Here is a 21,167-nt window from a genome sequence, read left to right on the forward strand (position 1 = left end):
CACTAGAGATGCTCTAATAGATCCAGTTTATCATCATATTGACAAACCATTTATCTCCAAGTGGGTCCAACTATTCGATGGCACTAGTTTCTCCAACAACACTTTATCATCCGCAAACCTCTCAGCACCTTCGGTCCATGACAACACTGGAAAGAAGGTACGTCATCACTTTTATTTCTGATTGGTTGCCCTTTCACAATTATTGTGTTTCTGTTACTGCATGGCTGCTGATAGTTCGCCCTGGATATATATATATATATATATATACTAGTTTTCTCCTTTCTCCTTGTAACGGTCTGCTGGTTTTGCTAGCTTTATTAGTAATCCACTCTTCCCTGGCTCAAAACCGTCTTGTCCAAAAATTCTTCTATTTGTGTGAGAGAAATGTGGTGATATCCTTGGTACTTGCTTTTCAGTTTTCTACTTCAACAGTCTGATATGGGCATGGTTAGTTCATAGTTGGGATTATACCTTAAATAAAGTATTGTAACACAAGTTTATTATGTGTAGGAAGAAACATCCAAGTCGAAAGAAAAGTCCCTATGTTGAACTTTATTTTATATAGGCTGAACAATAGTTTGCCTTCATTACAAATACACATTAGCTAGTGAATTGGTTGTACTTCTAATTAAAAAAAATGAAATAAAGCCTTGTGTAGAGAAAACTAGTCCTAGGTCAACATAGATACTGATGGTTGTACTTTTCTTCAGGCCCGCAGTGCTGAAAATGCTTCTTTGATTGCGGTGACTTTGATGTAAACGCCCTGCATCGTGGGATGATCTTTAGGCGACTCTCTGTACTTGTGGGCTGGAACCTTTTATGCATTTGGCTGAAGTTCTCACTTTGGTCCAAGCGTACATAGGAAGTTCTCTCAGTGCTTGCTTCAAACAAATACCTGTGAATGTAAGAAATAGAAGCATTTACATTATAAAGTGCGGGTCTCAGAGCACTTGAATGGTATCAATTTGGATGCCCCGAACGGCAGAACACACCAAAACCGCATTAAATATGGGAGTTTTTTTTCGTGTAAGGAATATATAATTCATATGAATTACATGCTTTCAATTTTGTGAGAGAAATAGAGACATAATGTATTCTATACTAATATTGTGAAAATAAAAAGGAGTAGCCATTAAAAAAATAAGATCGATATGCGAGACAGTGTAGCCGGACAGGAACAGGACAAGTACCTTTTTTTTTATGTGAGCGAGCTTCATCTTGTTTTCCTCCGATTCGCACCACTTTTTTAAATCAGGGCATCCGCGTATCCAAAGCATCCCGAGCTTGGTGAGGTGTTGTACGCCCTCCAGCAAAGACCCGATGCCTTCACAAGAATGGATCTGAAGGTCCTTGAGACCGGTCAAGTCCATGACCAAATGCGGCAGTGATGAGATGTTGCATGCGCTTATCACCAGTTGCGTAACAGAGGACAGATGTGGGATCATGTCAGGGGAGACGGTCAGGTCAGCACAACAGCCCGTGAAGCGTAACACCTTGAGGCCGGAGATGCGGCGAAGCAGTCTCCACTGCTGCATGGGCAGCTCACTGTCTGCAACTGTCAGAATATTTATGGTAGTAGTAGTTAATACTCCTGCTGAAGAGGAAGAGGAATCACCGGTACACTCTCCCCATGATGACAGCACATTATCACTCCTCCTTATTTCTAACCAATCAACTTTTCTAGGAACAAGTGGCCACATCCTCAACTTGGGGCAATTATTTATGCTCAACCAAGTAGAAGGCGTGCCATTGGAGTCTGACACACTCAACTCTTCTAGATGTTCCATACGGGTTAGTGTCACCCAATCATGTTGGCCGACCCATGTTGGCAAGCTGATGCCGTTATAACCAATTATCTCCAAGCGGGTCCAACTATTCGGTGGCACTAGTTTCTCCAACAACACTTTATCGTCCACAAACCTCTCAGCACCTTCGCTCCACGACAATTTTAATATTACGAGATTGTTTTTTTCCATCAGCTTTATACTCTGAGCCTCTTCTGCGGACTTCACGTTTTCAAGCCCGACTATCTCCAGCTCCTCAGGATTCGTGTCCTTTAAGCAGACAAGATTGCTGCTGGACTCACCATCTCCGACGCGCACCTCAAAACGTGGTAATGATACGAAACTGGTACTGGGATGAGGTACGGGCTTTTCAACAAGAGCATCGCAGCCATCTAAATAGAGTGTCTTCAAACCATCAATTCTACCCATACTTGCTGGTATCTTCTGAATCTTTTTGCAGTACGTGAGGTTCAGTGTGTGCAGTTTTATCAGGTTACAAAAACTTTCAGGTAGAGAAGTAATACCATCATTCCAAGACAAGTCCAAATGCTCCAGGTTGGATAGGGCACTAAGACGGTCCATCAAACTGTCATTCTCACCTTCTTCAAAGCATCCCTTCAGATTTAAGTATTGTAGACTGGTAAGGCCATCAAGAGATCCAACACGGCAACATCCTGATAAGTTCAGATATTGCAGGTCCGTGAAGGTCCACATAAACTTTGATATATTTTGCAAGGCAGAGCAATTTTCCAAATCAAGATGCACCAATTTTTTTAGCTTCCCGAATGATTCTGGCAGTTGTTTAATTCTCTCACAGCCTGACAAATTAAGATATTGCAGGTCCGTCAGGCTCCATACAAACTTTGATATATTTTTCAAAGCAGAGCATTCTGACAAATCAAGATGCATCAATTTTTTTAGCTTCCCGAATGATTCTGGCAGTTCTTTAATGCTTCTACACCATGACAAATCAAGATTCATCAGACCTTCCATTTCTCCGATTGACTCTGGCAGTGCAGATAGAGAAGATCCTCGAAGACTGAGATAAAGTAATTTTGACAGCCTGGTGATACTATCCGGAATAACTTCATTTTGTACTCTTGGAGCATTAAGATACCTCAAAATAACTTCATTTTGTACTCTTGGAGCATTAAGATACCTCAACTGCTTTAATTGGCCAATTGAATCTGGCAATGTATGGATGGAGCACTCGCTCAAGTCCAGGACACGCAGGGATTTAGCAGAGGCAAATGCATCAACATCAAATCGAATTATAGCCGAGCCCATAAAACGGAGTGCCCTTATCCTCCGTGACTCCAATAGGGTTTTGCTACAATCATTGAGCAGTGCATAGTGGCAGCGGTTTCCACCAATGTTGCCAGCAAGAAGAATTTCGTCGTCCATCACCGACCTTGCCAGATCATGCACCAAGTCGTGCATGGTGAACGCTGTAACATCGGCACGGCCATAGCGGAATCTTGCAGTCTGAAACGAAAGCCATTGGCAGTGTTAGATTTTTATATTTCAACCGTTCGATGCACTAACAAATATAGCAGCGACACGTAGCATACGAGACAAAATTAAGCTACACAATTGTGTGGTTCAATCGATTTGATTTTATTTGTTTTGAAAAAGAGTATAATAGAAGGAGATGGGCGAGGGCTCTCCCGACTCGCGTGGCGACTCCTCGGGCGACCGAGGTGAGCCCTGTGCCCCCGCCGCCCGGACCCCAGTTTCCCCCTCACGCGTAGCCACTCACACCCCGCCGCCGGGACCCCAGTTTCCCCCTCACGCGTAGCCACTCACACCCCGCCACCACCACCTACGGCCGTCCCTGCTGCTGGCTCCATCCCTGCTGGTGGACCTGAGCTGCCCCCGACGGTGCCGCCTGCATCCGTACCGCCACCGCTATTTTGAAACCAGGTATCGCTTTCCATGCGAGGGTGCAAGCCACTTTCCTCTCGTTCGTCTCGTCCGGCTCCCCTGAGCAGGTGGAGCCTGGCGTGGTGTGGGTTTCTGCCCCCATCCCAGCGGCGTGCTTCTTGACCGTCGGAGTCGCTGCCTGTCGTGGGTATAAGCCTCACAGTAGATGTGTAGGGTACGAATGAAATGGGCAGAGTCCTAGCTACGGCGAGGTTGTATGAGTTCAGACCCCTCTACGGTGGAGGTAATAGCCCTACGTCTCAGTGCTCTCGGAACTTGTTACCGAGTGTAATATGGAGTACAATGTTTTTCTAACCCTTTTACCAGTGGGGGAGGGCGGCTTATATAGAGTGCGCTGCCCTCCACAACGGTTCTGATTCAAGGGTGGAGTAGTGGCGATTGAATGCATACGTTACAGGTAACGTATGCTCTAAATGCTAGGAAATGCACCCGGAAACGTACGGCAGTTTCCCTCCAGAGAGGTTATGGCGCACCGAGTGTATCCAGTCGGTAGGCCCGGTGTCCTCCGAATGTTAGTCTCCGACTGGATGATTCTGGGCCTGTTACCGACTGGATGATGGGGGCACCTTAATTCAGTCGGGCATACTTAAGGTCCTGTCCCTTGTGTGGGGGTAGTCCTTGGGTAGGACCTGTAGGACAGGCCTATGATCCTACCCTAGGACTATGACCCCATCATTAGTCCCCGAATGGACTGGGGTTGAAACGTCAAAGCAGTGCTCGAGGTTCAGATCCGACTGGACTAGGTTCGGCTTGGGTGTTGCTTGCCTCTATCCATTTTATCTCTCCTGACCAATGGTCCGAGTGGATGTGTTTTGCGAAACAGACTGTCGGGAACCGAGTGCTTTCGCGGCATCTTTTGACGCGACCGGTTAACTGACAGCGGCGGATTTTCCGGGATCTCAAATTTCGGGTTCCGTGCGCTTAGCGGGGACGACGTTAGCGCGCTCGAGTAGCGCTTGACTCCTCGATCCTCACGCCTTCAACTCCTCCACTGATATCGCCGCGGCCGGTTGGGCAGATAAGATTTCGGGCCCGCTCGCCAGCGACCCAGTCGGTGCTCTATTTAACTCTGGTCGACGAGACCCTTCGGTTACGCTCGCCGAATCCTCTGCTCTTGCCTGCTCCGTCTTCCTCGCCACCTCCTGCGCTCATACGCCCTTCTCTTCCCCTCCTTCTCGAGAGCTCGCCGTCGCCGCCATGACCAAAGGCCAGACCAGCAAGATGGAGGCAAGGAAGAAGAAGAACAAGGCGGCGGCTGCTCAGCGGCGGCAGCGACCGTTGCCGGCGGGGTGGATCCAGGGAGACTTTCTCCCCTCCACAGTGACGGAGGGGGACCTGCTGGAGCTGGTAGAGCACGGCCAGCTTGTGCATAAGTCCTGGAGGCTGCCGGCGGACGACGAGGTCGAGCCGGCGCCACGGGAGGGGGAGCGCGTCTTGCTCCTCAGCCATGTTCACAGAGGTTTCTCTCTGCCCTCACATCCTTTCTTCAAAGGTATCATGAATCATTTTGGTGCTCAACTCCATCACTTCCCTCCGAATGCCATCGCCCACCTTTCTGCCTTCATTGTTTTGTGCGAGTGCTTTATCGGTTGTCCTCCCCATTGGGGTTTATTCAAACACATCTTCTCCGCCCGCTCCCAAACCATAAAACGTCTTAGTCAGTCGGATGACAAGACGCATCTCCTCCAGCTCTGTGGGGGTTTAGGGTTCCAGAAGAAGAGTCGGAGCAGCTACCCTGCTCTCCAGTTGAGCGAGTCGGTTAGGAACTGGCAGTCGACGTGGTTCTACTGCCAGGACATAGCCTGTCCGAACGCATCGACTGGGCTGCCTCCATTTAGTCTAGACCGTCCTGCTCTGCCCAAGCAACTCGCCCTCTCGAAAGCTGAGAAGAACGACATCCAGCCTTTGGTCGAGGCACTCGTGGATGTTGTCAGGAGGGGGGTCACCGGTATTGACCTGCTGGAAGTCTTCATCGGTCGGCGAATCCAGCCTCTGCAAGCCCGCCATCACGCTATGTGGCACTACACAGGGCCCGAGGATTCCACTCGGACCAACGTGGAGGGCATTCTCGAGGAGAAGGTGACCTCATGGGTGCTCCAAATCACGGGTCCCTGTGAGAACCCCAAAGGAGCCCGCTGAGTGACGCCTTACAGCGCGGACAACCCTCCACCGAATCAGGTGAGTAGCATTAGCCGAGTGCATTGAACTGTCTTGATTTCAGTCGTTCATTTATATCTCCGTGTGATGCTTAATGTTTCCGACTGAACCTCATGCAGGAGTGGACCAACTGGTCTTCCCCCGTCTCGAATGGGGATCCGGAGGAGGAGGAGGAAGAAGGCAGCCAGGAGGGGAGCGTGGAGAGCGCCGAATATGTCTCCGACAGCGGGGAGTCGGAGGAGGAGGACATCGAGGAGGAGGAAGAAGACGAAGAGCGCGACTCGCCGCCTCCACGTCCAGAGCATCAGAGTAAGCGTCGACACGAGCATGCCGTCCCTTCAGCTCCTCCTCCGTCGTCGAGTGCTCCACCTGCCGCTCCGGTGGCCCCGAGTGCTCGAGGCACGAAGAGGTCCAGGGACGCCTCCGCTGAGCCCGTAGGCCAGTCTTCCAGGGCGCCCAAACCGAGTGGGCCCAAACCTCGGAAGGCCCTGCCGCGCATGAGGGTTGCCATCCCCGTCACATCCACGTAAGTGAATCTAACTTTCGGCTTTTTATGTTATCCGAGTGAACTCCTGCTTTACAAGTCGAATGGGCTTCACTCGACAGGGTCGCCACTTCTGCAACCTCTCCGGCCCGCCAAGGGGATGACCCCATGGACACGGACAATGTCGTCTGGTCCCAGCCAGGTATGTTGTAGGAGAGTCGGGTGTTTTATTCCTGTAGACTGTACCATCCTTTTCTTTTTCTGAATCATCGTGCCATTCGGCTTGTCAGGGGCGATTCACCTGGACGAGGACGGGCAAGGGAGAGCCGACCCGGCCGTGGAGCCTGTCGTGGAGCCTGTCCTTGAGGCTGCTCCTCCTGCTGCCGCCCCTGCCGCTGACGTTCCACCGACCGAAGTGCCTCCACCGACTGAACCGGTGCCGGTGGGTGAGGAACTGACTGGGGCGAATCTTGGGATGCCCCAGGATCTTCCCACGATTTCCGGTTCGTCGAATGCTGAATTCAACATTCGGTGTGTCCCAGAGGAGCAGGTGGGAGCGGCCAAGGGGGCCATGGTCCAGGCGGAGCTGATGGCCGGAGAGGCCAAGAGGGCTTATGACTCGGTTGCGGCTTTGTACCAGCGGAGCTTGGAGCTGCGCGATGACATCCGAGTAAGTAGTCTAGTAAGTACTTACTTTTCTTCTGTAACCCACTGGGTGTTGTCTGTTGTTTGTAATGGGTTCACTCCGAGTGAACCCAGTGGGTGTAGTCCCCGAGACTTCTGTCGAGTGCTTGCACCGACAGTTGTCTTTATACATTTGGTCTTTAGTTTGGTTGTGTCCGTAGACAAGATTTCTGAGTGCGAGTACTTACTGCAGTCGGAGCACTCTTGCGGTAAGAGTCCCCGAGAGTAAACTGCACACAGGTCGAGTAGTATTGGCCTCGGAGGCGTAGGTGAAAACGTGCACCTCAATAGGGCAGACCTGCTTGAGGTGCATGCCAGTGGGGTCACTCTTAGTGAACCCACTGGGTGTAGTCCCCGAGACCGCTGTCGACTGCTTGCGTCGGCAGGGGTCTGAAGAACTTAGTGTGTGAACTGACAAACTTGCTGATTACCCATTGTTTCTTGGTGCAGAAAACTTGTGAAATGGGAACTGCTTATGAAGCCCTGAGAGCGGAGAAGAACCAATATGCTGGTGAACTGGAAGCTGCAATGCTCGCCATGGCTGGCATGAAGGACGCTCTGGAAGTGCGAGAAAAGTCCTTGGAAGAGGCTCTGGAGGCAAACAGGGTGTTGACGGCGGAGGTGCAGAGGATGGGGAAACAGAGGACCGAATTGCACAATCAGATGGGCGCCCTGAACAAACGATGCATAGCTCAAGAGAAGTATGTCACCGACTGGGCTGCGCACATGATGACTCGTCTGGCTGGTAAGTCTTATGCTTTGTCGAGTGGTTGTATCGTGTGACGAACACTCGGTTTTTACTGTCTATTTGCTCGTTTGGTGCAGATTTTTGCGGAGATGCTGAAGCTGAAACGGCGGCTGTGGAGCGGTCTATTAAGGACAAAATTCCACTCGGCGAGGACGCCAATCGGGATCTGCTCCGGGCTCATATCCGCGTAGGCAAAGTGGGTCCGTTCATCAGCCGACTGAGAGAAATCTTCGGCCGCATTGAGAAGGAGCTTTGGCCGAAAGACGAGTCGCGGCAGAAGATGGAGACTCTGTTGGGGCGACTGGGGGAGATTCCGCCCCGAGTGCAATCGTGGAAGAAATCGGCAGCGCGTTGCGGTGCTGACGTTGCGCTGTCCTTGGTCCGAGTCCATTGCAAGGAGGTGCGGGAAGATAAGCTGAAAGCATTGAAGGTCGCCAACACGAAGAAGCTTCAATTCGAAGACTTCATGGAGACATTCCTGGAGACTGCTACCCGCATTGCTGATGGAATCGACCTGGATACTTTTGTGGAGCCCTCCAGTCCTGACGCCGGCCCAGCTGACGCATGATCAAACTTTATCCTCGGTATGCCGAGTGTTTGCCTGTAAGATATTTTGGCCACTTCTGTTGGCCGTCATACTTTAAAATTGGTGCGGGTAAGCTTGATCCGCACCGAGTCAATTATTGTTTCTAGACTGTTGGAGTCGCAATGAAAACATTTAGTCTTTTGCTTGAATGCTGTTTCGAGTTCAACACTTAGTGTGTACTCGGAGAATATTAAGACTTAGGTGATTCGTGATCACAGCTAAGTTCCCGAGTGTGACGTATAGTGCACACTCGGAGGAGGTTAGTACTTAGATGATTCTTGATCACAACTAAGTCCCCGAGTGCGACGTATAGTGCACACTCGGAGGAAGTTATTACTTAGGCGATTCAGGATCGCAGCTAAGTCCCGAGTGCGACGTATAGTACACACTCGGAGGAGGGCAGTGCTTAGGTGATTCTTGATCACGGCTAAGTCCCCAAGTGCGACGTATAGTGCACACTCGAAGGAGTTTTTAGTACTTAGGTGATTCTTGATCACAACTAAGTCCCCGAGTGTGACGTATAGTGCACACTCGAAGGAAGGTATTACTTAGGTGATTCTTGATCACAGCTAAGTCCCCGAGTGCGACGTATAGTGCACACTCGAAGGAGGTTAGTACTTAGGTGATACAGGATCGCAGCTAAGTCCCCGAGTGTGACGTATAGTGCACACTCGAAGGAAGGTATTACTTAGGTGATTCTTGATCACAGCTAAGTCCCCGAGTGCGATGTATAGTGCACACTCGAAGGAGGTTACTACTTAGGCGATACAGGATCGCAGCTAAGTCCCCGAGTGCGACGTGAAGGGTACACTCGGAGGAAGGTAGTACTTAGGTGATTCTTGATCACAGCTAAGTCCCCGAGTGCGACGTATAGTGCACACTCGAAGGAGTTTAGTACTTAGGTGATTCTTGATCACAGCTAAGTCCCCGAGTGCGACGTATAGTGCACACTCGAAGGAAGTTAGTACTGAGACGATGCAGGATCGCAGCTAAGTCTCCGAGTGCGACGTGAAGTGCACACTCGGAGGAAGGTATTACTTAGGCGATTCGGGATCGCAGCTAAGTTTTTTTTTTGTGTGCGACCGTAGTCTGCAACCGCGGAAGAACTCTGAATCTGCAAAAGAAACTGAATCTGTCGTATATTATTTCGTCAAAACTTGTTCGTTACACTACTTCAGTCGACGATCACGTATAAAAACGCTTGAGGAGGTCTCCGTTCCATGCGCGTGGCTCGTCTGTCTCCCTCTGAATGTTGTAGAGTCTGTATGCCCCGTTGTTCAGCACCTTGGAAATGATGAAAGGCCCTTCCCAGGCCGGAGCCAACTTGTGTGGTCTTTGCTGATCCACTCGGAGCACCAAATCGCCAGCTTGGAACGTGCGGCTCCTGACATGTCGTGCATGAAAACGTCGCAGATCTTGCTGGTAAATTGTTGAGAGAGTAAGTGCCATCTCGCGCTCCTCCTCTAGAAGATCTACTCCATCTTGCCTTGCTTGTTGTGCTTCGGCTTCGGAGAAGAGTTCGACTCGCGGGGCATTGTGAAGCAGGTCACTCGGAAGGACCGCTTCTGCTCCATAGACGAGGAAGAACGATGATCGCCCTGTTGATCTGTTCGGAGTGGTGCGGAGGCCCCAAAGTACTGAAGGTAACTCGGTTACCCATGCACCAGCAGCATGTCCTACCTCTCGCAAGAGTCGAGGCTTCAAACCTTGAAGGATAAGTCCATTCGCACGCTCAGCTTGTCCATTGGATTGCGGATGTGCAACGGAAGCAAAATCCACTCGGATACCCTGACTCGCACAGAAACCTTTGAATCTGTCCGAGTCGAAGTTTGTCCCATTGTCCATGATTGTGCTGTGAGGCACTCCGAATCTGGAGATGATGTCTCTGACAAACTTCACGGCTGTGGAGGCGTCGAGTTTCTTGATGGGCTTGGCTTCTATCCATTTTGTAAACTTGTCGACTGCCACCAACAGATGTGTGTAGCCTCCTTGGCCTGTCTTGAATGGTCCGACTGTATCTAATCCCCAAACTGCAAATGGCCACACAAGTGGGATTGTCTTTAGTGCAGATGTTGGCTTGTGGGACTTGTTGGAGTAGAACTGACAGCCTTCGCATCGATCGACCATAGCTTTGGCCATCTCGTTAGCCTGCAACCAAAAGAATCCAGATCTGAACGCCTTGGCGACGATTGCTCTCAAAGAAGCGTGATGGCCGCAGGTTCCCGAGTGGATATCCTCTAGGATCAACTGCCCTTCCTCTGGGGAAATGCAACGTTGGAGGACACCTGAAACACTCTCCTTGTACAATTGACCGTCAATGACAGTGAATGCCTTCGACCTGCGAACTATTTGTCGGGCTTGGACTTCATCTTCTGGAAGTTCTTGTCTCAGGATATATGCCATAATCGGCACAGTCCAATCGGGAATGATTACCAGAATCTCTGTGACCAGATCAACCACAGCAGGCACATCGACTTCAGTCGGATCTGTTGCGCTCTTGGGTTGTACTGGTTCTTCCGTGAAGGGATCTTCTTTTACTAAAGGAAGATGGAGGTGCTCAAGGCAGACATCACTCGGGACTGGTCTCCGAGTGGATCCGAGTTTCTCCAATTCGTCCGCTGCTTGGTTCTTCAGTCTTGGAACATGATGAAGTTCTAGACCTTCAAACTTCTTCTCGAGCTTCCTGACTGCATTGCAGTATGTTGTCATAGTGGGGTTCCTTACGTCCCACTCTTTCATCACTTGGTTGACCACCAAGTCCGAATCGCCGTAGACCATCAGGCGACGGACGCCGAGTGAGATGGCCATGCGCAATCCGTAGAGAAGAGCTTCATACTCTGCCTCGTTGTTAGAGGAATCAAAGTGTATCTGAAGCACATACTTGAGCTTGTCACCCTTTGGCGATATGATCACAACACCAACGCCGGATCCATTCAACATCTTAGACCCATCGAAGAACATTGTCCAATGAGCCGAGTAGATGTGAGTCGGTTGCTGTTGTTCTACCCACTCTGCTATAAAGTCAGCCAGGGCTTGAGACTTAATAGCTTTCTTGCCCTCGAACTTGATGTTGCAGTACAACATCTCCATCGCCCACTTCGCCACTCGGCCTGATGCGTCCCGATTGTGGAGAATTTCCGACAACGGAGCATCAGAAACGACAGATACCGAGTGGTCTTGGAAATAATGAGCCACCTTCTTTGAAGTCATATAGATCCCATAGATAAGCTTTTGATAATGGGGATACCTCTGCTTGGAAGGGGTCAGGACTTCGGAGACGTAGTACACTGGCTGCTGAACTTTGTATGCTTTGCCTTCTTCTTCTCGCTCGACTGTAAGAACAGTACCGACGACTTGATTTGTAGTCGCGATATATAGAAGAAGGGGCTCTTTACTGAGCAGAGCAGTAAGAACCAGCTGGGTGGAAAGTAGGACTTTGAGGTCGTCGAATGCGACTTGGGCTTTGTCTGTCCACTCGAAGGTATCTGATTTCTTCATGAGTCGGTACAGAGGAAGTGCTTTTTCGCCGAGTCGACTGATGAACCTGCTCAAAGCTGCTAGGCAACCTGTGAGTCGTTGAACATCGTGTATTCTGACCGGCCTCTCCATTCGGACGATGGTCCCGATCTTTTCGGGGTTAACATCGATCCCTCGTTCGGAAACGAAGAAACCGAGTAACTTTCTGCTGGGAACACCGAATGAACATCTGGCTGGGTTTAGCTTGATATCGTACCTACGAAGGTTGGCGAATGTTTCTGCCAAGTTAGTCAGCAAGTCAGAACCTTTGCGTGACTTGACTACGATATCATCCATGTATGCCTCCACATTGCAACCGATCTGGTCGAGGAGACATTTTTGGATCATGCGCATAAAGGTAGCTCCTGCATTCTTCAGACCGAAAGGCATAGTGATGTAGCAGAAGCACCCAAACAGGGTGATGAAAGCTGTTTTCAACTCATCGGGACCATATAGACGGATCTGATGATAACCCGAGTAGGCATCAAGAAATGACAAACGCTCGCACCCCGCAGTCGAATCGACAATTTGATCTATGCGGGGGAGCGGAAAATGGTCTTTCGGGCAGACCTTATTGAGGTGCTTGAAGTCAATGCACATTCGGAGTGACTTGTCCTTCTTGAGCACCATGACTACATTGGCGAGCCACTCGGAGTGGTGAACCTCGCGAATGAATTTGGCAGCTAGCAGCTTAGCCACCTATTCTCCGATTGCCTTCCTCTTGTGTGCGGCGGACCGGCGCAGGCGCTCTCGGACGGGCCGAGCAGCGGGATCCACATGCAGTCGGTGCTCAGCCAACTCCCTAGGTACACCCGGCATGTCAGATGGCTTTCATGCGAAGATGTCCCAGTTCTCACGGAGGAATTGGGTGAGCTCGGCCTCCTATTTAGGATCTAGGGTGGTGGAGATGTTCGTAGGGGCGGCAGACTCGTCCGACGGGTGGATGCTGACCTTCTTAGTCTCTCCCGCCGACTGGAACGCGGACTCAGAAGCTGGCTTCTTTGAGCGCATTAAGTCGGCAGGGTCGACTGTCTTCCTGTACTCTTCGAGCTCGAGTACAGCCATCTACTGGTCGGCGATCCTTGATCCCTCTTGCAGACACTCCTCGGCTCGCTGGCGGTTGCCGGTGATGGTGATAACGCCTTTTGGACCGGGCATTTTCAACTTCAAGTACACATAGCACGGGCGTGCCATAAAACTCACGTATGCCGGGCAGCCCAGAATTGCATGGTAAGCGCTCTGGAAATCCACCACCTCAAACGTGAGCTTCTCTTTGTGAAAATTCTTGTCAGGGCCGAAGATGACTTCCAATGCAATCTGGTCGAGTGACTTGGCCTTCCGTCTAGGGACGACTCCGTGGAACTGCATATTGCTCTCGCTGAATCTGGACATCGGAATGCCCATCCCCTTGAGAGTGTCAGCGTACATCATATTCAGTCCGCTACCGCCGTCCATGAGGACTTTGCGCAGTCGGACTCCTTCCACCACCGGGTCGACGACCAGAGCCTGCCTTCCCGGGGTGGGGACGTGCGTTGGATGATCTGACTGGTCAAAGGTGATCGTAGTCTGAGACCATTTAAGAAACTTGGGGGCAGTCGGAACGGCCATGTTGACTTCTTTGTTCACCAGCTTCAGTCGACTCTTGCTTTCGACGTCAGCGAAGATCATGAGGGTTCCATGGACTTGGGGGAACGGATCCTCCTTGTCCTCCTCATCCTGATCGGGATTCTTCTCACTCGGCTGCCCTTCGCTGAACCCCTGGATCAGGAGACGGCACTGCCGAGTGGTGTGCTTCGCGTATATGGGGTTGCCTTCCTCGTCCATCTTCGTGTGAACCGGACAAGGCTGGTCCAGGATGGGATTGTTGAAAGGCTTCTTCTTGGGGGTGAACTGCGCTTTCCCTTTGCCCTTGAACTTGGCGCTGGTTACAGCTGCAACTTCTGCTTGCGGTGTGGGCGGAACCTTTTGTTTCTGCTTCCGAGTGTTACCTCCATCGACATCACCGACTGTCTTGTGTTTGCCGCTCCGGATGCGGTCCTCTTCTTCGCCATTTGCGTAGCGAGTCGCTATCTCCATCATCTTGCTCATGGAGATGTCGCCTGTTCGACCGAACTTCAAGTACAGTTCTTTGTACCGCACGCCTGCCTTGAAGGTGCAGACTTCTTGATGCTCGGTGACGTTCTCCACCATGTGGTAAAGGGTCGTCCATCGCTGGATGAAGTCGCGCAAGGGCTCATTCGGCTTCTGGACACAGTGTTGAAGCTCCACAAGACCTGCAAGGCGCTTGCACGTCCCTTCGAAGGTTCTGATGAACACTCGGGCTAGATCGGCCCAACTGTAAATGCTCGAGGGGGCCAACTGGTTCAGCCAAGCTCGAGCCGAGCCGTCGAGCATCAGAGGGAGGTGCTTCATAGCGACATGGTCGTCTTCTCCTCCGATCTGGACTGCCACTCGGTAGTCGTCTAGCCATGTTTCGGGCTTGGACTCTCCTGAGAATTTACCGATTCCCGCAGCCAATCGGAAGTTGGGCGGGATATCAGCCGAGCGAATGGCTCGACTAAAACACTCGGGGCCGGACACGATGGTCCTGCTTCCACTCGGACGGTCCATATCGCGACCATCGCGGTGGGCTCGACCTCTGTCGACTCTTCGCTGGGCGATTCGCCCCCTTGCGTCGGGTCTTGGGTTGTAAGTATCGCCGACCGAACGCCGATCATCATGATGTCAGGACCCATAGGGCCCAACCTGTGGAGGGGTGCGTGAGCGGCGGCGATATTGATGAGAACCAGGGCTGTGAACCGATCGATGCGTGTTTGCATGGACGGAACTATTGTGGATCCGATTGTGTGACTGGGAGACTGCCGAATTCTGCTGCTGCGCCGTGCGCAACAGAGCTCGGATTTGCTCGATTCCCCTTCCTGCCTCCGAATCAGTCAGCTGGAGGGAATCGGCAATCTGGGCAGCCGCGGCCAAGTTGAGGAGAGGTGTGCGGAACAACTCCACGTTGCTCCGCCGAGTGTGTCGACTGGCAGAACGACGAGGCGGACGGCGCGCACCGGATGCTTCGCCAATTTCACCTCGGTCGGCTTGACGAGGATCTTCGTGGGAGTTGGCCATGTGTACTTCTGCTGCAGGCCCACGACCCGCGTACTCGGAGGGGAGCTCAGTCGGAACCAAGCCCGAGCACATGGAGCGCGGGGCGATCACAACAGACTCCAGAACTGCCACCTGAGAGGACGCGAGCTGGCGCGCTCGGGCATGTTGCACCCAATGTTGGAGACGTGGACTGCGGGACCGCTTACTGTGGCGCGTGACGAAGGTGCAAGCCGGCAATGGAGCCGATTGTTGAAGAAGAAGAACGCCGCGAGCGCCGGCACAGAAGTGCGTAGCCCCGCGACGGGGAAGCGCCTCAACGTCGAGAGGTGCCTCCCGAAGCCACGCCGAATCGTCGACGACGAAGGAGAGAGCACCGAAGAGGATCTGGTGACCCATGCTCGAATCTCCACCGGACGACATGACGAAAGGAATTAGTCGCAAACTCGCCGGAAGTCGCTTAGACGCCTGCCCCACGGTGGGCGCCAACTGTCGTAGGTATAAGCCTGACAGTAGATGTGTAGGGTACGAATGAGATGGGCAGAGTCCTAGCTACGGCGAGGTTGTATGAGTTCAGGCCCCTCTACGGTGGAGGTAATAGCCCTACGTCTCAGTGCTCTCGGAACTTGTTACCGAGTGTAATATGGAGTACAATGTTTTTCTAACCCTTTTACCAGTGGGGGAGGGCGGCTTATATAGAGTGCGCTGCCCTCCACAACGGTTCTGATTCAAGGGTGGAGTAGTGGCGATTGAATGCATACGTTACAGGTAACGTATGCTCTAAATGCTAGTAAATGCACCCGGAAACGTACGACAGTTTCCCTCCAGAGAGGTTATGGCGTACCGAGTGTATCCAGTCGGTAGGCCCGGTGTCCTCCGAATGTTAGTCTCCGACTGGATGATTCTGGACATGTTACCGACTGGATGATGGGGACACCTTAATTCAGTCGGGCATACTTAAGGTCCTGTCCCTTGTGTGGGATAGTCCTTGGGTAGGACCTGTAGGACAGGCCTATGACCCTACCCTAGGACTATGACCCCATCACTGCCTTTCTCTCTTACTTCTTCTGTGCTCCGGACGAATCTCTCGTGGCCAGCGCCACTGTGGCTCGGTTCCTCGTCGTCGTCGGGCCGGGCCTTATGTAGGCGATCAACCTCGCCTCGCATGCCAGCAGGGGTGGGGCCCGCGCCGCTGGGCGTCGTGCTTGTGCGTGGGCTAAACGCATTGCGTTCAAATCCCGTGTAAATGTGAGGGATGGCCGGCCTAAGCCGCATAGCCTGTCGGCCGTTTGGTGCCCCATCCCATCGTCGCCATGCCTTCCGCCTTTACTCCCTCTGCCGCTGAGCATGGGCGTCGTAGCCTCACCTATTGGTCTGCACGGACCCCCCCCCCCCCCCCCCCGACACCCCCGTTGTCTCCGCGTCGCATTCGGGCACAGGTGCGGATGCGAAAGAAAGTTTGCAGGTTGCCGTTGGAGATGCCTTTAGCACGACGACTTCCCAACTTTATACTACAACAATGTTTGCCCAGCTTTGACAAGGGAGGGACAGCGACGGCGGCGCGCCTTCGACTTGTTACATTTCTTGTAGTCGTCTCTAGGTGGTCTACAGGCCTCGATGTAAAGTTTATTTCTAGTGTTTTTTGTGCTACCTTGATAGTTGATGAACATATCCGAAGTTTGCTCCATTTTTTTTCTTTTAGTAGCATACACAAATAAAGTAAGTAGTCAAATAATTAGGTTTGACCTCCGGTGCGCTTTTATGTGTGGGTATATGCTTATGTGGGGGGGTGTGTGGTGGTGTGTGCAAGAGCAACAGAAATTTTCTGACAAGTTACCTTTAAATGCTGAAGGAAGGATCGTATAAACAAGCATCGTATAAATTTCCATCCAATTACCTTTAAATGCTGAAGGAAGGAAAGCTTCAAAAGCTGAGTAATGTACATCTCGCCGAGCTCCCAAGCGGTGAATGTTGGTGTTGCCCCAATAAAAGAAAGAGAAATCCACTGGTGAATTAGATCACCTTTACATATCTTGTATCCTTTTGGAAAGATTGCCCAATAGGCAAAGCAGAGCTTCAAATACCGAGGCATAAAAGTATAGCTTAACTTCAAGGATGCAAGCACCCGTGTTGCAGCTTTATCTTTGGGATCTGAAGAAGAAGAAGATTCTTTCCAGATATCACTGTCTTTCACTTTCTTCCACTGATTATAGGTCATAGTTTCCAAAATGGGTCCAATTGATTGAGCAGCTAAAGCCACACCTCCACACTTCGCTGCAATGGCTTCCCCTATATCCTTTAACTGTTCTTTATCATCTCTAGATTCGAAGCCACTTTTTTGCTTAATTATAGTCCAGCACATCTCATCTGTTAGTGATGCTAACTCATGTGAGGGAATGGTCGAAATTTTCCTTGCAATCTCCTCATTGCGTGTGGTTGCTATAACAACCACCTTACTACCCTTGCCAACCTTAAGCATTGCAACCAGACTATCCAATTGGGAATCATCCTCTGCCCACAAATCATCTAGGACAATAAGAATCTTCTTATTGGCGAGTAGCTGTGCAAGTGATCTGTGTATCATCTGCGTTTCAGTGTAGGTACTCTCATTCTGTGACAGTTGACTTATTAAAGAATTGCCAATTTTGTTCAAATCAAATGTCTCGGACACATAAATCCACACCCGGACGTATTCTTCAAATTTTGTATTATTATTGTAAATCATTTTCGCCAAGGTCGTCTTGCCAAGGCCTCCAATGCCGTGCATAGCAAGGACAACGAGGTCTTGTACTGTGTTCTCAGATAAAGAAACCCATATTTTATTTTCCTCTTCGGCCCTCCCAATGATTGAATCCTCAATGGTTGAATATGTTTCTCGCATTTGTATGAATTTCAGCTCATCAGCATTAGTGCCCGGCACTAACATGAATTCCCGATACTGATGTGTGATCCCCTGCAGTTCCTCTCTCATCATCTTCATCTTGTTAGCCAATGTGAACTTTGGGCCCATCTTGCAGAGCTTCTTGATGGAGAACTGCAAGATATTTCAGCTTAATTGTTAGTTATTGGAGAGATGGTTGGCGATATTAGGAAAAGGTCTACTTTTGGCCAGAGAGTTTGATGCATGATCTGCCTTGCTTAATGTATGATTTCCAGGTTTGATTTCGAACATTCTCATGTCGATGTCGTTCATTAATTTTAGACTTCATGATTGGCCGGTATTTGTTTTCAAATGTAGCTGAGTTCAGCTTTGCCTATTTAAAATTGTTATTCACTAAAATACTTAGAAATGAAAATAAAGTGGCTGCATGCATCTTATTGATGCAGAGGCCGGAGGAAATCCTCCTTTTCTAAAAAGAAAAACTCAGAAATGAAAATAAACTTGGTTATGAATCTTTTTGTACAGCACCAGCATGTCTTCTATTTTGGATTCGTCCTATTCTTGGTGTGCCAAAAAAGCATTGAACCTAAAATGGCAAGGATTAAAAATTGCGGTGCCTGAAATTCAATGTCGACAAGAACCAGCATCAAACTTGAAGGCTCAAATGACAATTTTCTACATATGCCTTGTTGTATTAGATATGTTTCCGGCTTAAAGAAAATCGGTTAGGGTAAAACATTAAGAGCATAACTTCATATGTGCTATGTTTCAGATTTACCTTGCGTGTTGCCTCAGCCTCAAAATCATCAATCATGTCGGCGATGCCATACATGGCGTCCCTGAGACGACTGAGCCACAAACGCATGGAATTGTTGGTGTTGGCGTGCTCAGCGTCCTTGAGGAGCGCCTCAATGGACTCGAGGGTCATCTTCATCTCCTTGAGGTCCTTGTCCAAGCTCTGCTGCAGCTTGATCTGACCTCCCACCAGCGAACCAATCTGCTGCACCACCTCCTTCAGAAGTGCAGCGGCAATCATGGCCCCGATGCCCGCCATGGCTGATGCTGGAGCTGCTCTCGCGCGTCTCTCTCGTCAATGTGTGTGGGGGAATGGGATGCGCACAAGAGGGGTGGGTGTGGGAGAATGGGGATAAGTTCTTTCTGGTGGCGTGCTTGATTGGATCTTATCGTCACAGCAATTGCCAAGAAGTTTCCTTCTTTCCATAGACGGAGGGAGTAACCTCAGATGCTAACCCCAAAGAGAAGAAAAGTATGGGTTTGTCCATGGGGATCAAACCGTGTGCGCTGTTAATTTAAGTTGAGATCTGAAGCTATTTGCCGGCAGAAAGTATCCCCTCTCATTTGTTAACCATTTATGTTTCCATGATTCCACGTGAACTCCTCTAGATCTGCGTACACCTGCAATGTTAGTTTCCCTTCCCCGAGTTATTCGTTTGTACTCCCTTCATCCCGGTTTATAAGTCATCTTACAAAAACCAAATAATCTCAAAATATTAAGGCACGATACATTAACTTTAATCTCGTTTCTTGTTTTTTGACTTGAATAAAGAAATCAACCAATAAAAGACGTGAGATGTGTATGTTTTTAATGATTTAAGACTAAGGCTGCCCGTAATGGGAGTATCATAGATAGTATCATGCATGCCAACTAAGCAATTTTGATGAGGTGGCATAAAATTAAATGAAGAAAGAGAGGGTTGAGTATCATATTATGATACCGTATCATATTAAATGATGTGCTACTATGTGTCTTGCATGTCAATAAATGGCCTACCCTATGATACTAACATATGATACTATGCATTACGGATGTGCTATCATACACTAGTATCATATGCATGATACTAATATATGATACTACCCATTACAACCAGCTAGCACGACATGCATTGGTCAATTCATTGCATGCAATGGTATTAATTAGCAAGTTAACATTAATTTCTCTTGTTTTTCTCTCCATCTTGGTTGCGATGCACAACCTAAGATGACTTATAAAGCGAGATGGAGGGAGTACTAGTTTTCGTTAACATCGATGTAATGTCAGCCAGTCTACTGTATGTCTCTTGTTACATTTAATTGACTTTTATGTTGCACTAACTACTTTCATTGATGCTAGTTTATTAAATTAGCACTCATGTGAGTTTATACTTCCTCCGTCACGGTTTAGAAGGTGTAGATGAGCAATCTCTCGGACAAGTGAATCTTCATTGGCTATAATTTTTTTGTAAATGCTCACACAATAACCAAACGGCGCCTAACTATTTGAGAAGATAATGCACAGTAATTCACACAACCACTAAACGAGGAGTGCATGCAGCCTACTAGTACTTCTAATTAATCAAGCGTTAAATGCCACGCGCCTTAATCTTCTTCTATTCTGGAAATGCATGTAAACGAAACCGCACTTTCTAAATCGTGACGGAGGAAGTAGATAAAATACTGCCGTGCACATCAATTAAATAAGAAAGAGAAGAGAGTTTTATCTTAGTGCATTTACCATTGGCTATGGATACCATCATCCATGTCTCTTGGGCCATTTGAAACACCAGGAATAATTTCATCTTCAAGAATACCCCCCCCCCCCCCCCCCCCCCAAGTTTATACGCTTGTAGGATAAGGCTCAAAGCTGAACTCAATTTGTTAGTGCATAGGCCTAACAGAAAGGCTTTTGCTGCTCTCCCACAATGGTTGGATGAATTCAGATGAAGCCTTTTTTTTTGTACTTTGTACCTCTTTAGCTTTTTTTAGTTCTCCCACTCAGGCTTGACCTTTGAGTGCTGTTGTAATTGATTGTATATTTTCTTTTCCTATTTATGGACCTTCTATAATTTTGAAAAATCAATAAAAAATGCAACAGTCATGTTGTTTTTCTAAAAAAAGTGTAATTAATGCTCCGATCAGGTGTGACTTGTCTGTGACTTATTTTCCTATGCTGTTCTTTTGTCCTTCTCTTTAGAACTAGGCCACTATATTAAGATGATATGTGATCCCTAAACTAACTAAATGCAACATACTAACTTAGAAACAACATTGAAGTGGATAATGCATTGCCGTCGCTGTCCCTAAAAATATATCATCACCTAGGGTAAAAGCATCTCTAGCAGACCCCATATAATGCACTGATTCGCAAAATAATTGTGAAAATACAGCTTCGTACAAAAAAAGTTGCCCGATCTGATCCCGCAAACGCATCAGATCCATAAATATTTTTGCGGGATGCGGTAAAAAGCTCCTCCCGATCTGCAAAAACACAGTTTTCCCGTCCGCTTCTA

The 21,167-nt window shown here is 49.3% G+C and overlaps 1 protein-coding gene across 1 annotated transcript; it reads right to left on the reverse strand.

Annotated features, from left to right (window-relative positions):
• Positions 1–528: 528 nt before the first annotated feature.
• Positions 529–19,494, reverse strand: LOC123428547 (putative disease resistance protein RGA3). Its single transcript, XM_045112768.1, has 3 exons — positions 18,656–19,494; positions 16,894–18,030; positions 529–895 (listed from the first exon to the last, which is right to left on the reverse strand). Exons 1-3 carry the CDS (start codon positions 18,929–18,931, stop codon positions 884–886), a joined length of 1,425 nt encoding a protein of 474 aa, XP_044968703.1. The 5' UTR covers positions 18,932–19,494; the 3' UTR covers positions 529–883.
• Between the last annotated feature and the right edge of the window lie 1,673 nt (positions 19,495–21,167).

Source organism: Hordeum vulgare, chromosome 2H (assembly GCF_904849725.1).
Source record: "Hordeum vulgare subsp. vulgare chromosome 2H, MorexV3_pseudomolecules_assembly, whole genome shotgun sequence".
NCBI classification, from domain to species: domain Eukaryota; kingdom Viridiplantae; phylum Streptophyta; class Magnoliopsida; order Poales; family Poaceae; genus Hordeum; species Hordeum vulgare.

Bases quoted from the DNA above. Each gene is read 5' to 3' on its own strand.
- LOC123428547 (XM_045112768.1), bottom strand. From the start codon at position 18,931: ATGGCGGGCATCGGGGCCATGATTGCCGCTGCACTTCTGAAGGAGGTG. The intron at 18,031-18,655 runs GTAAATCTGAAA...AATATCTTGCAG, and splicing joins AGGCTGAGGCAACACGCAAG to TTCTCCATCAAGAAGCTCTG.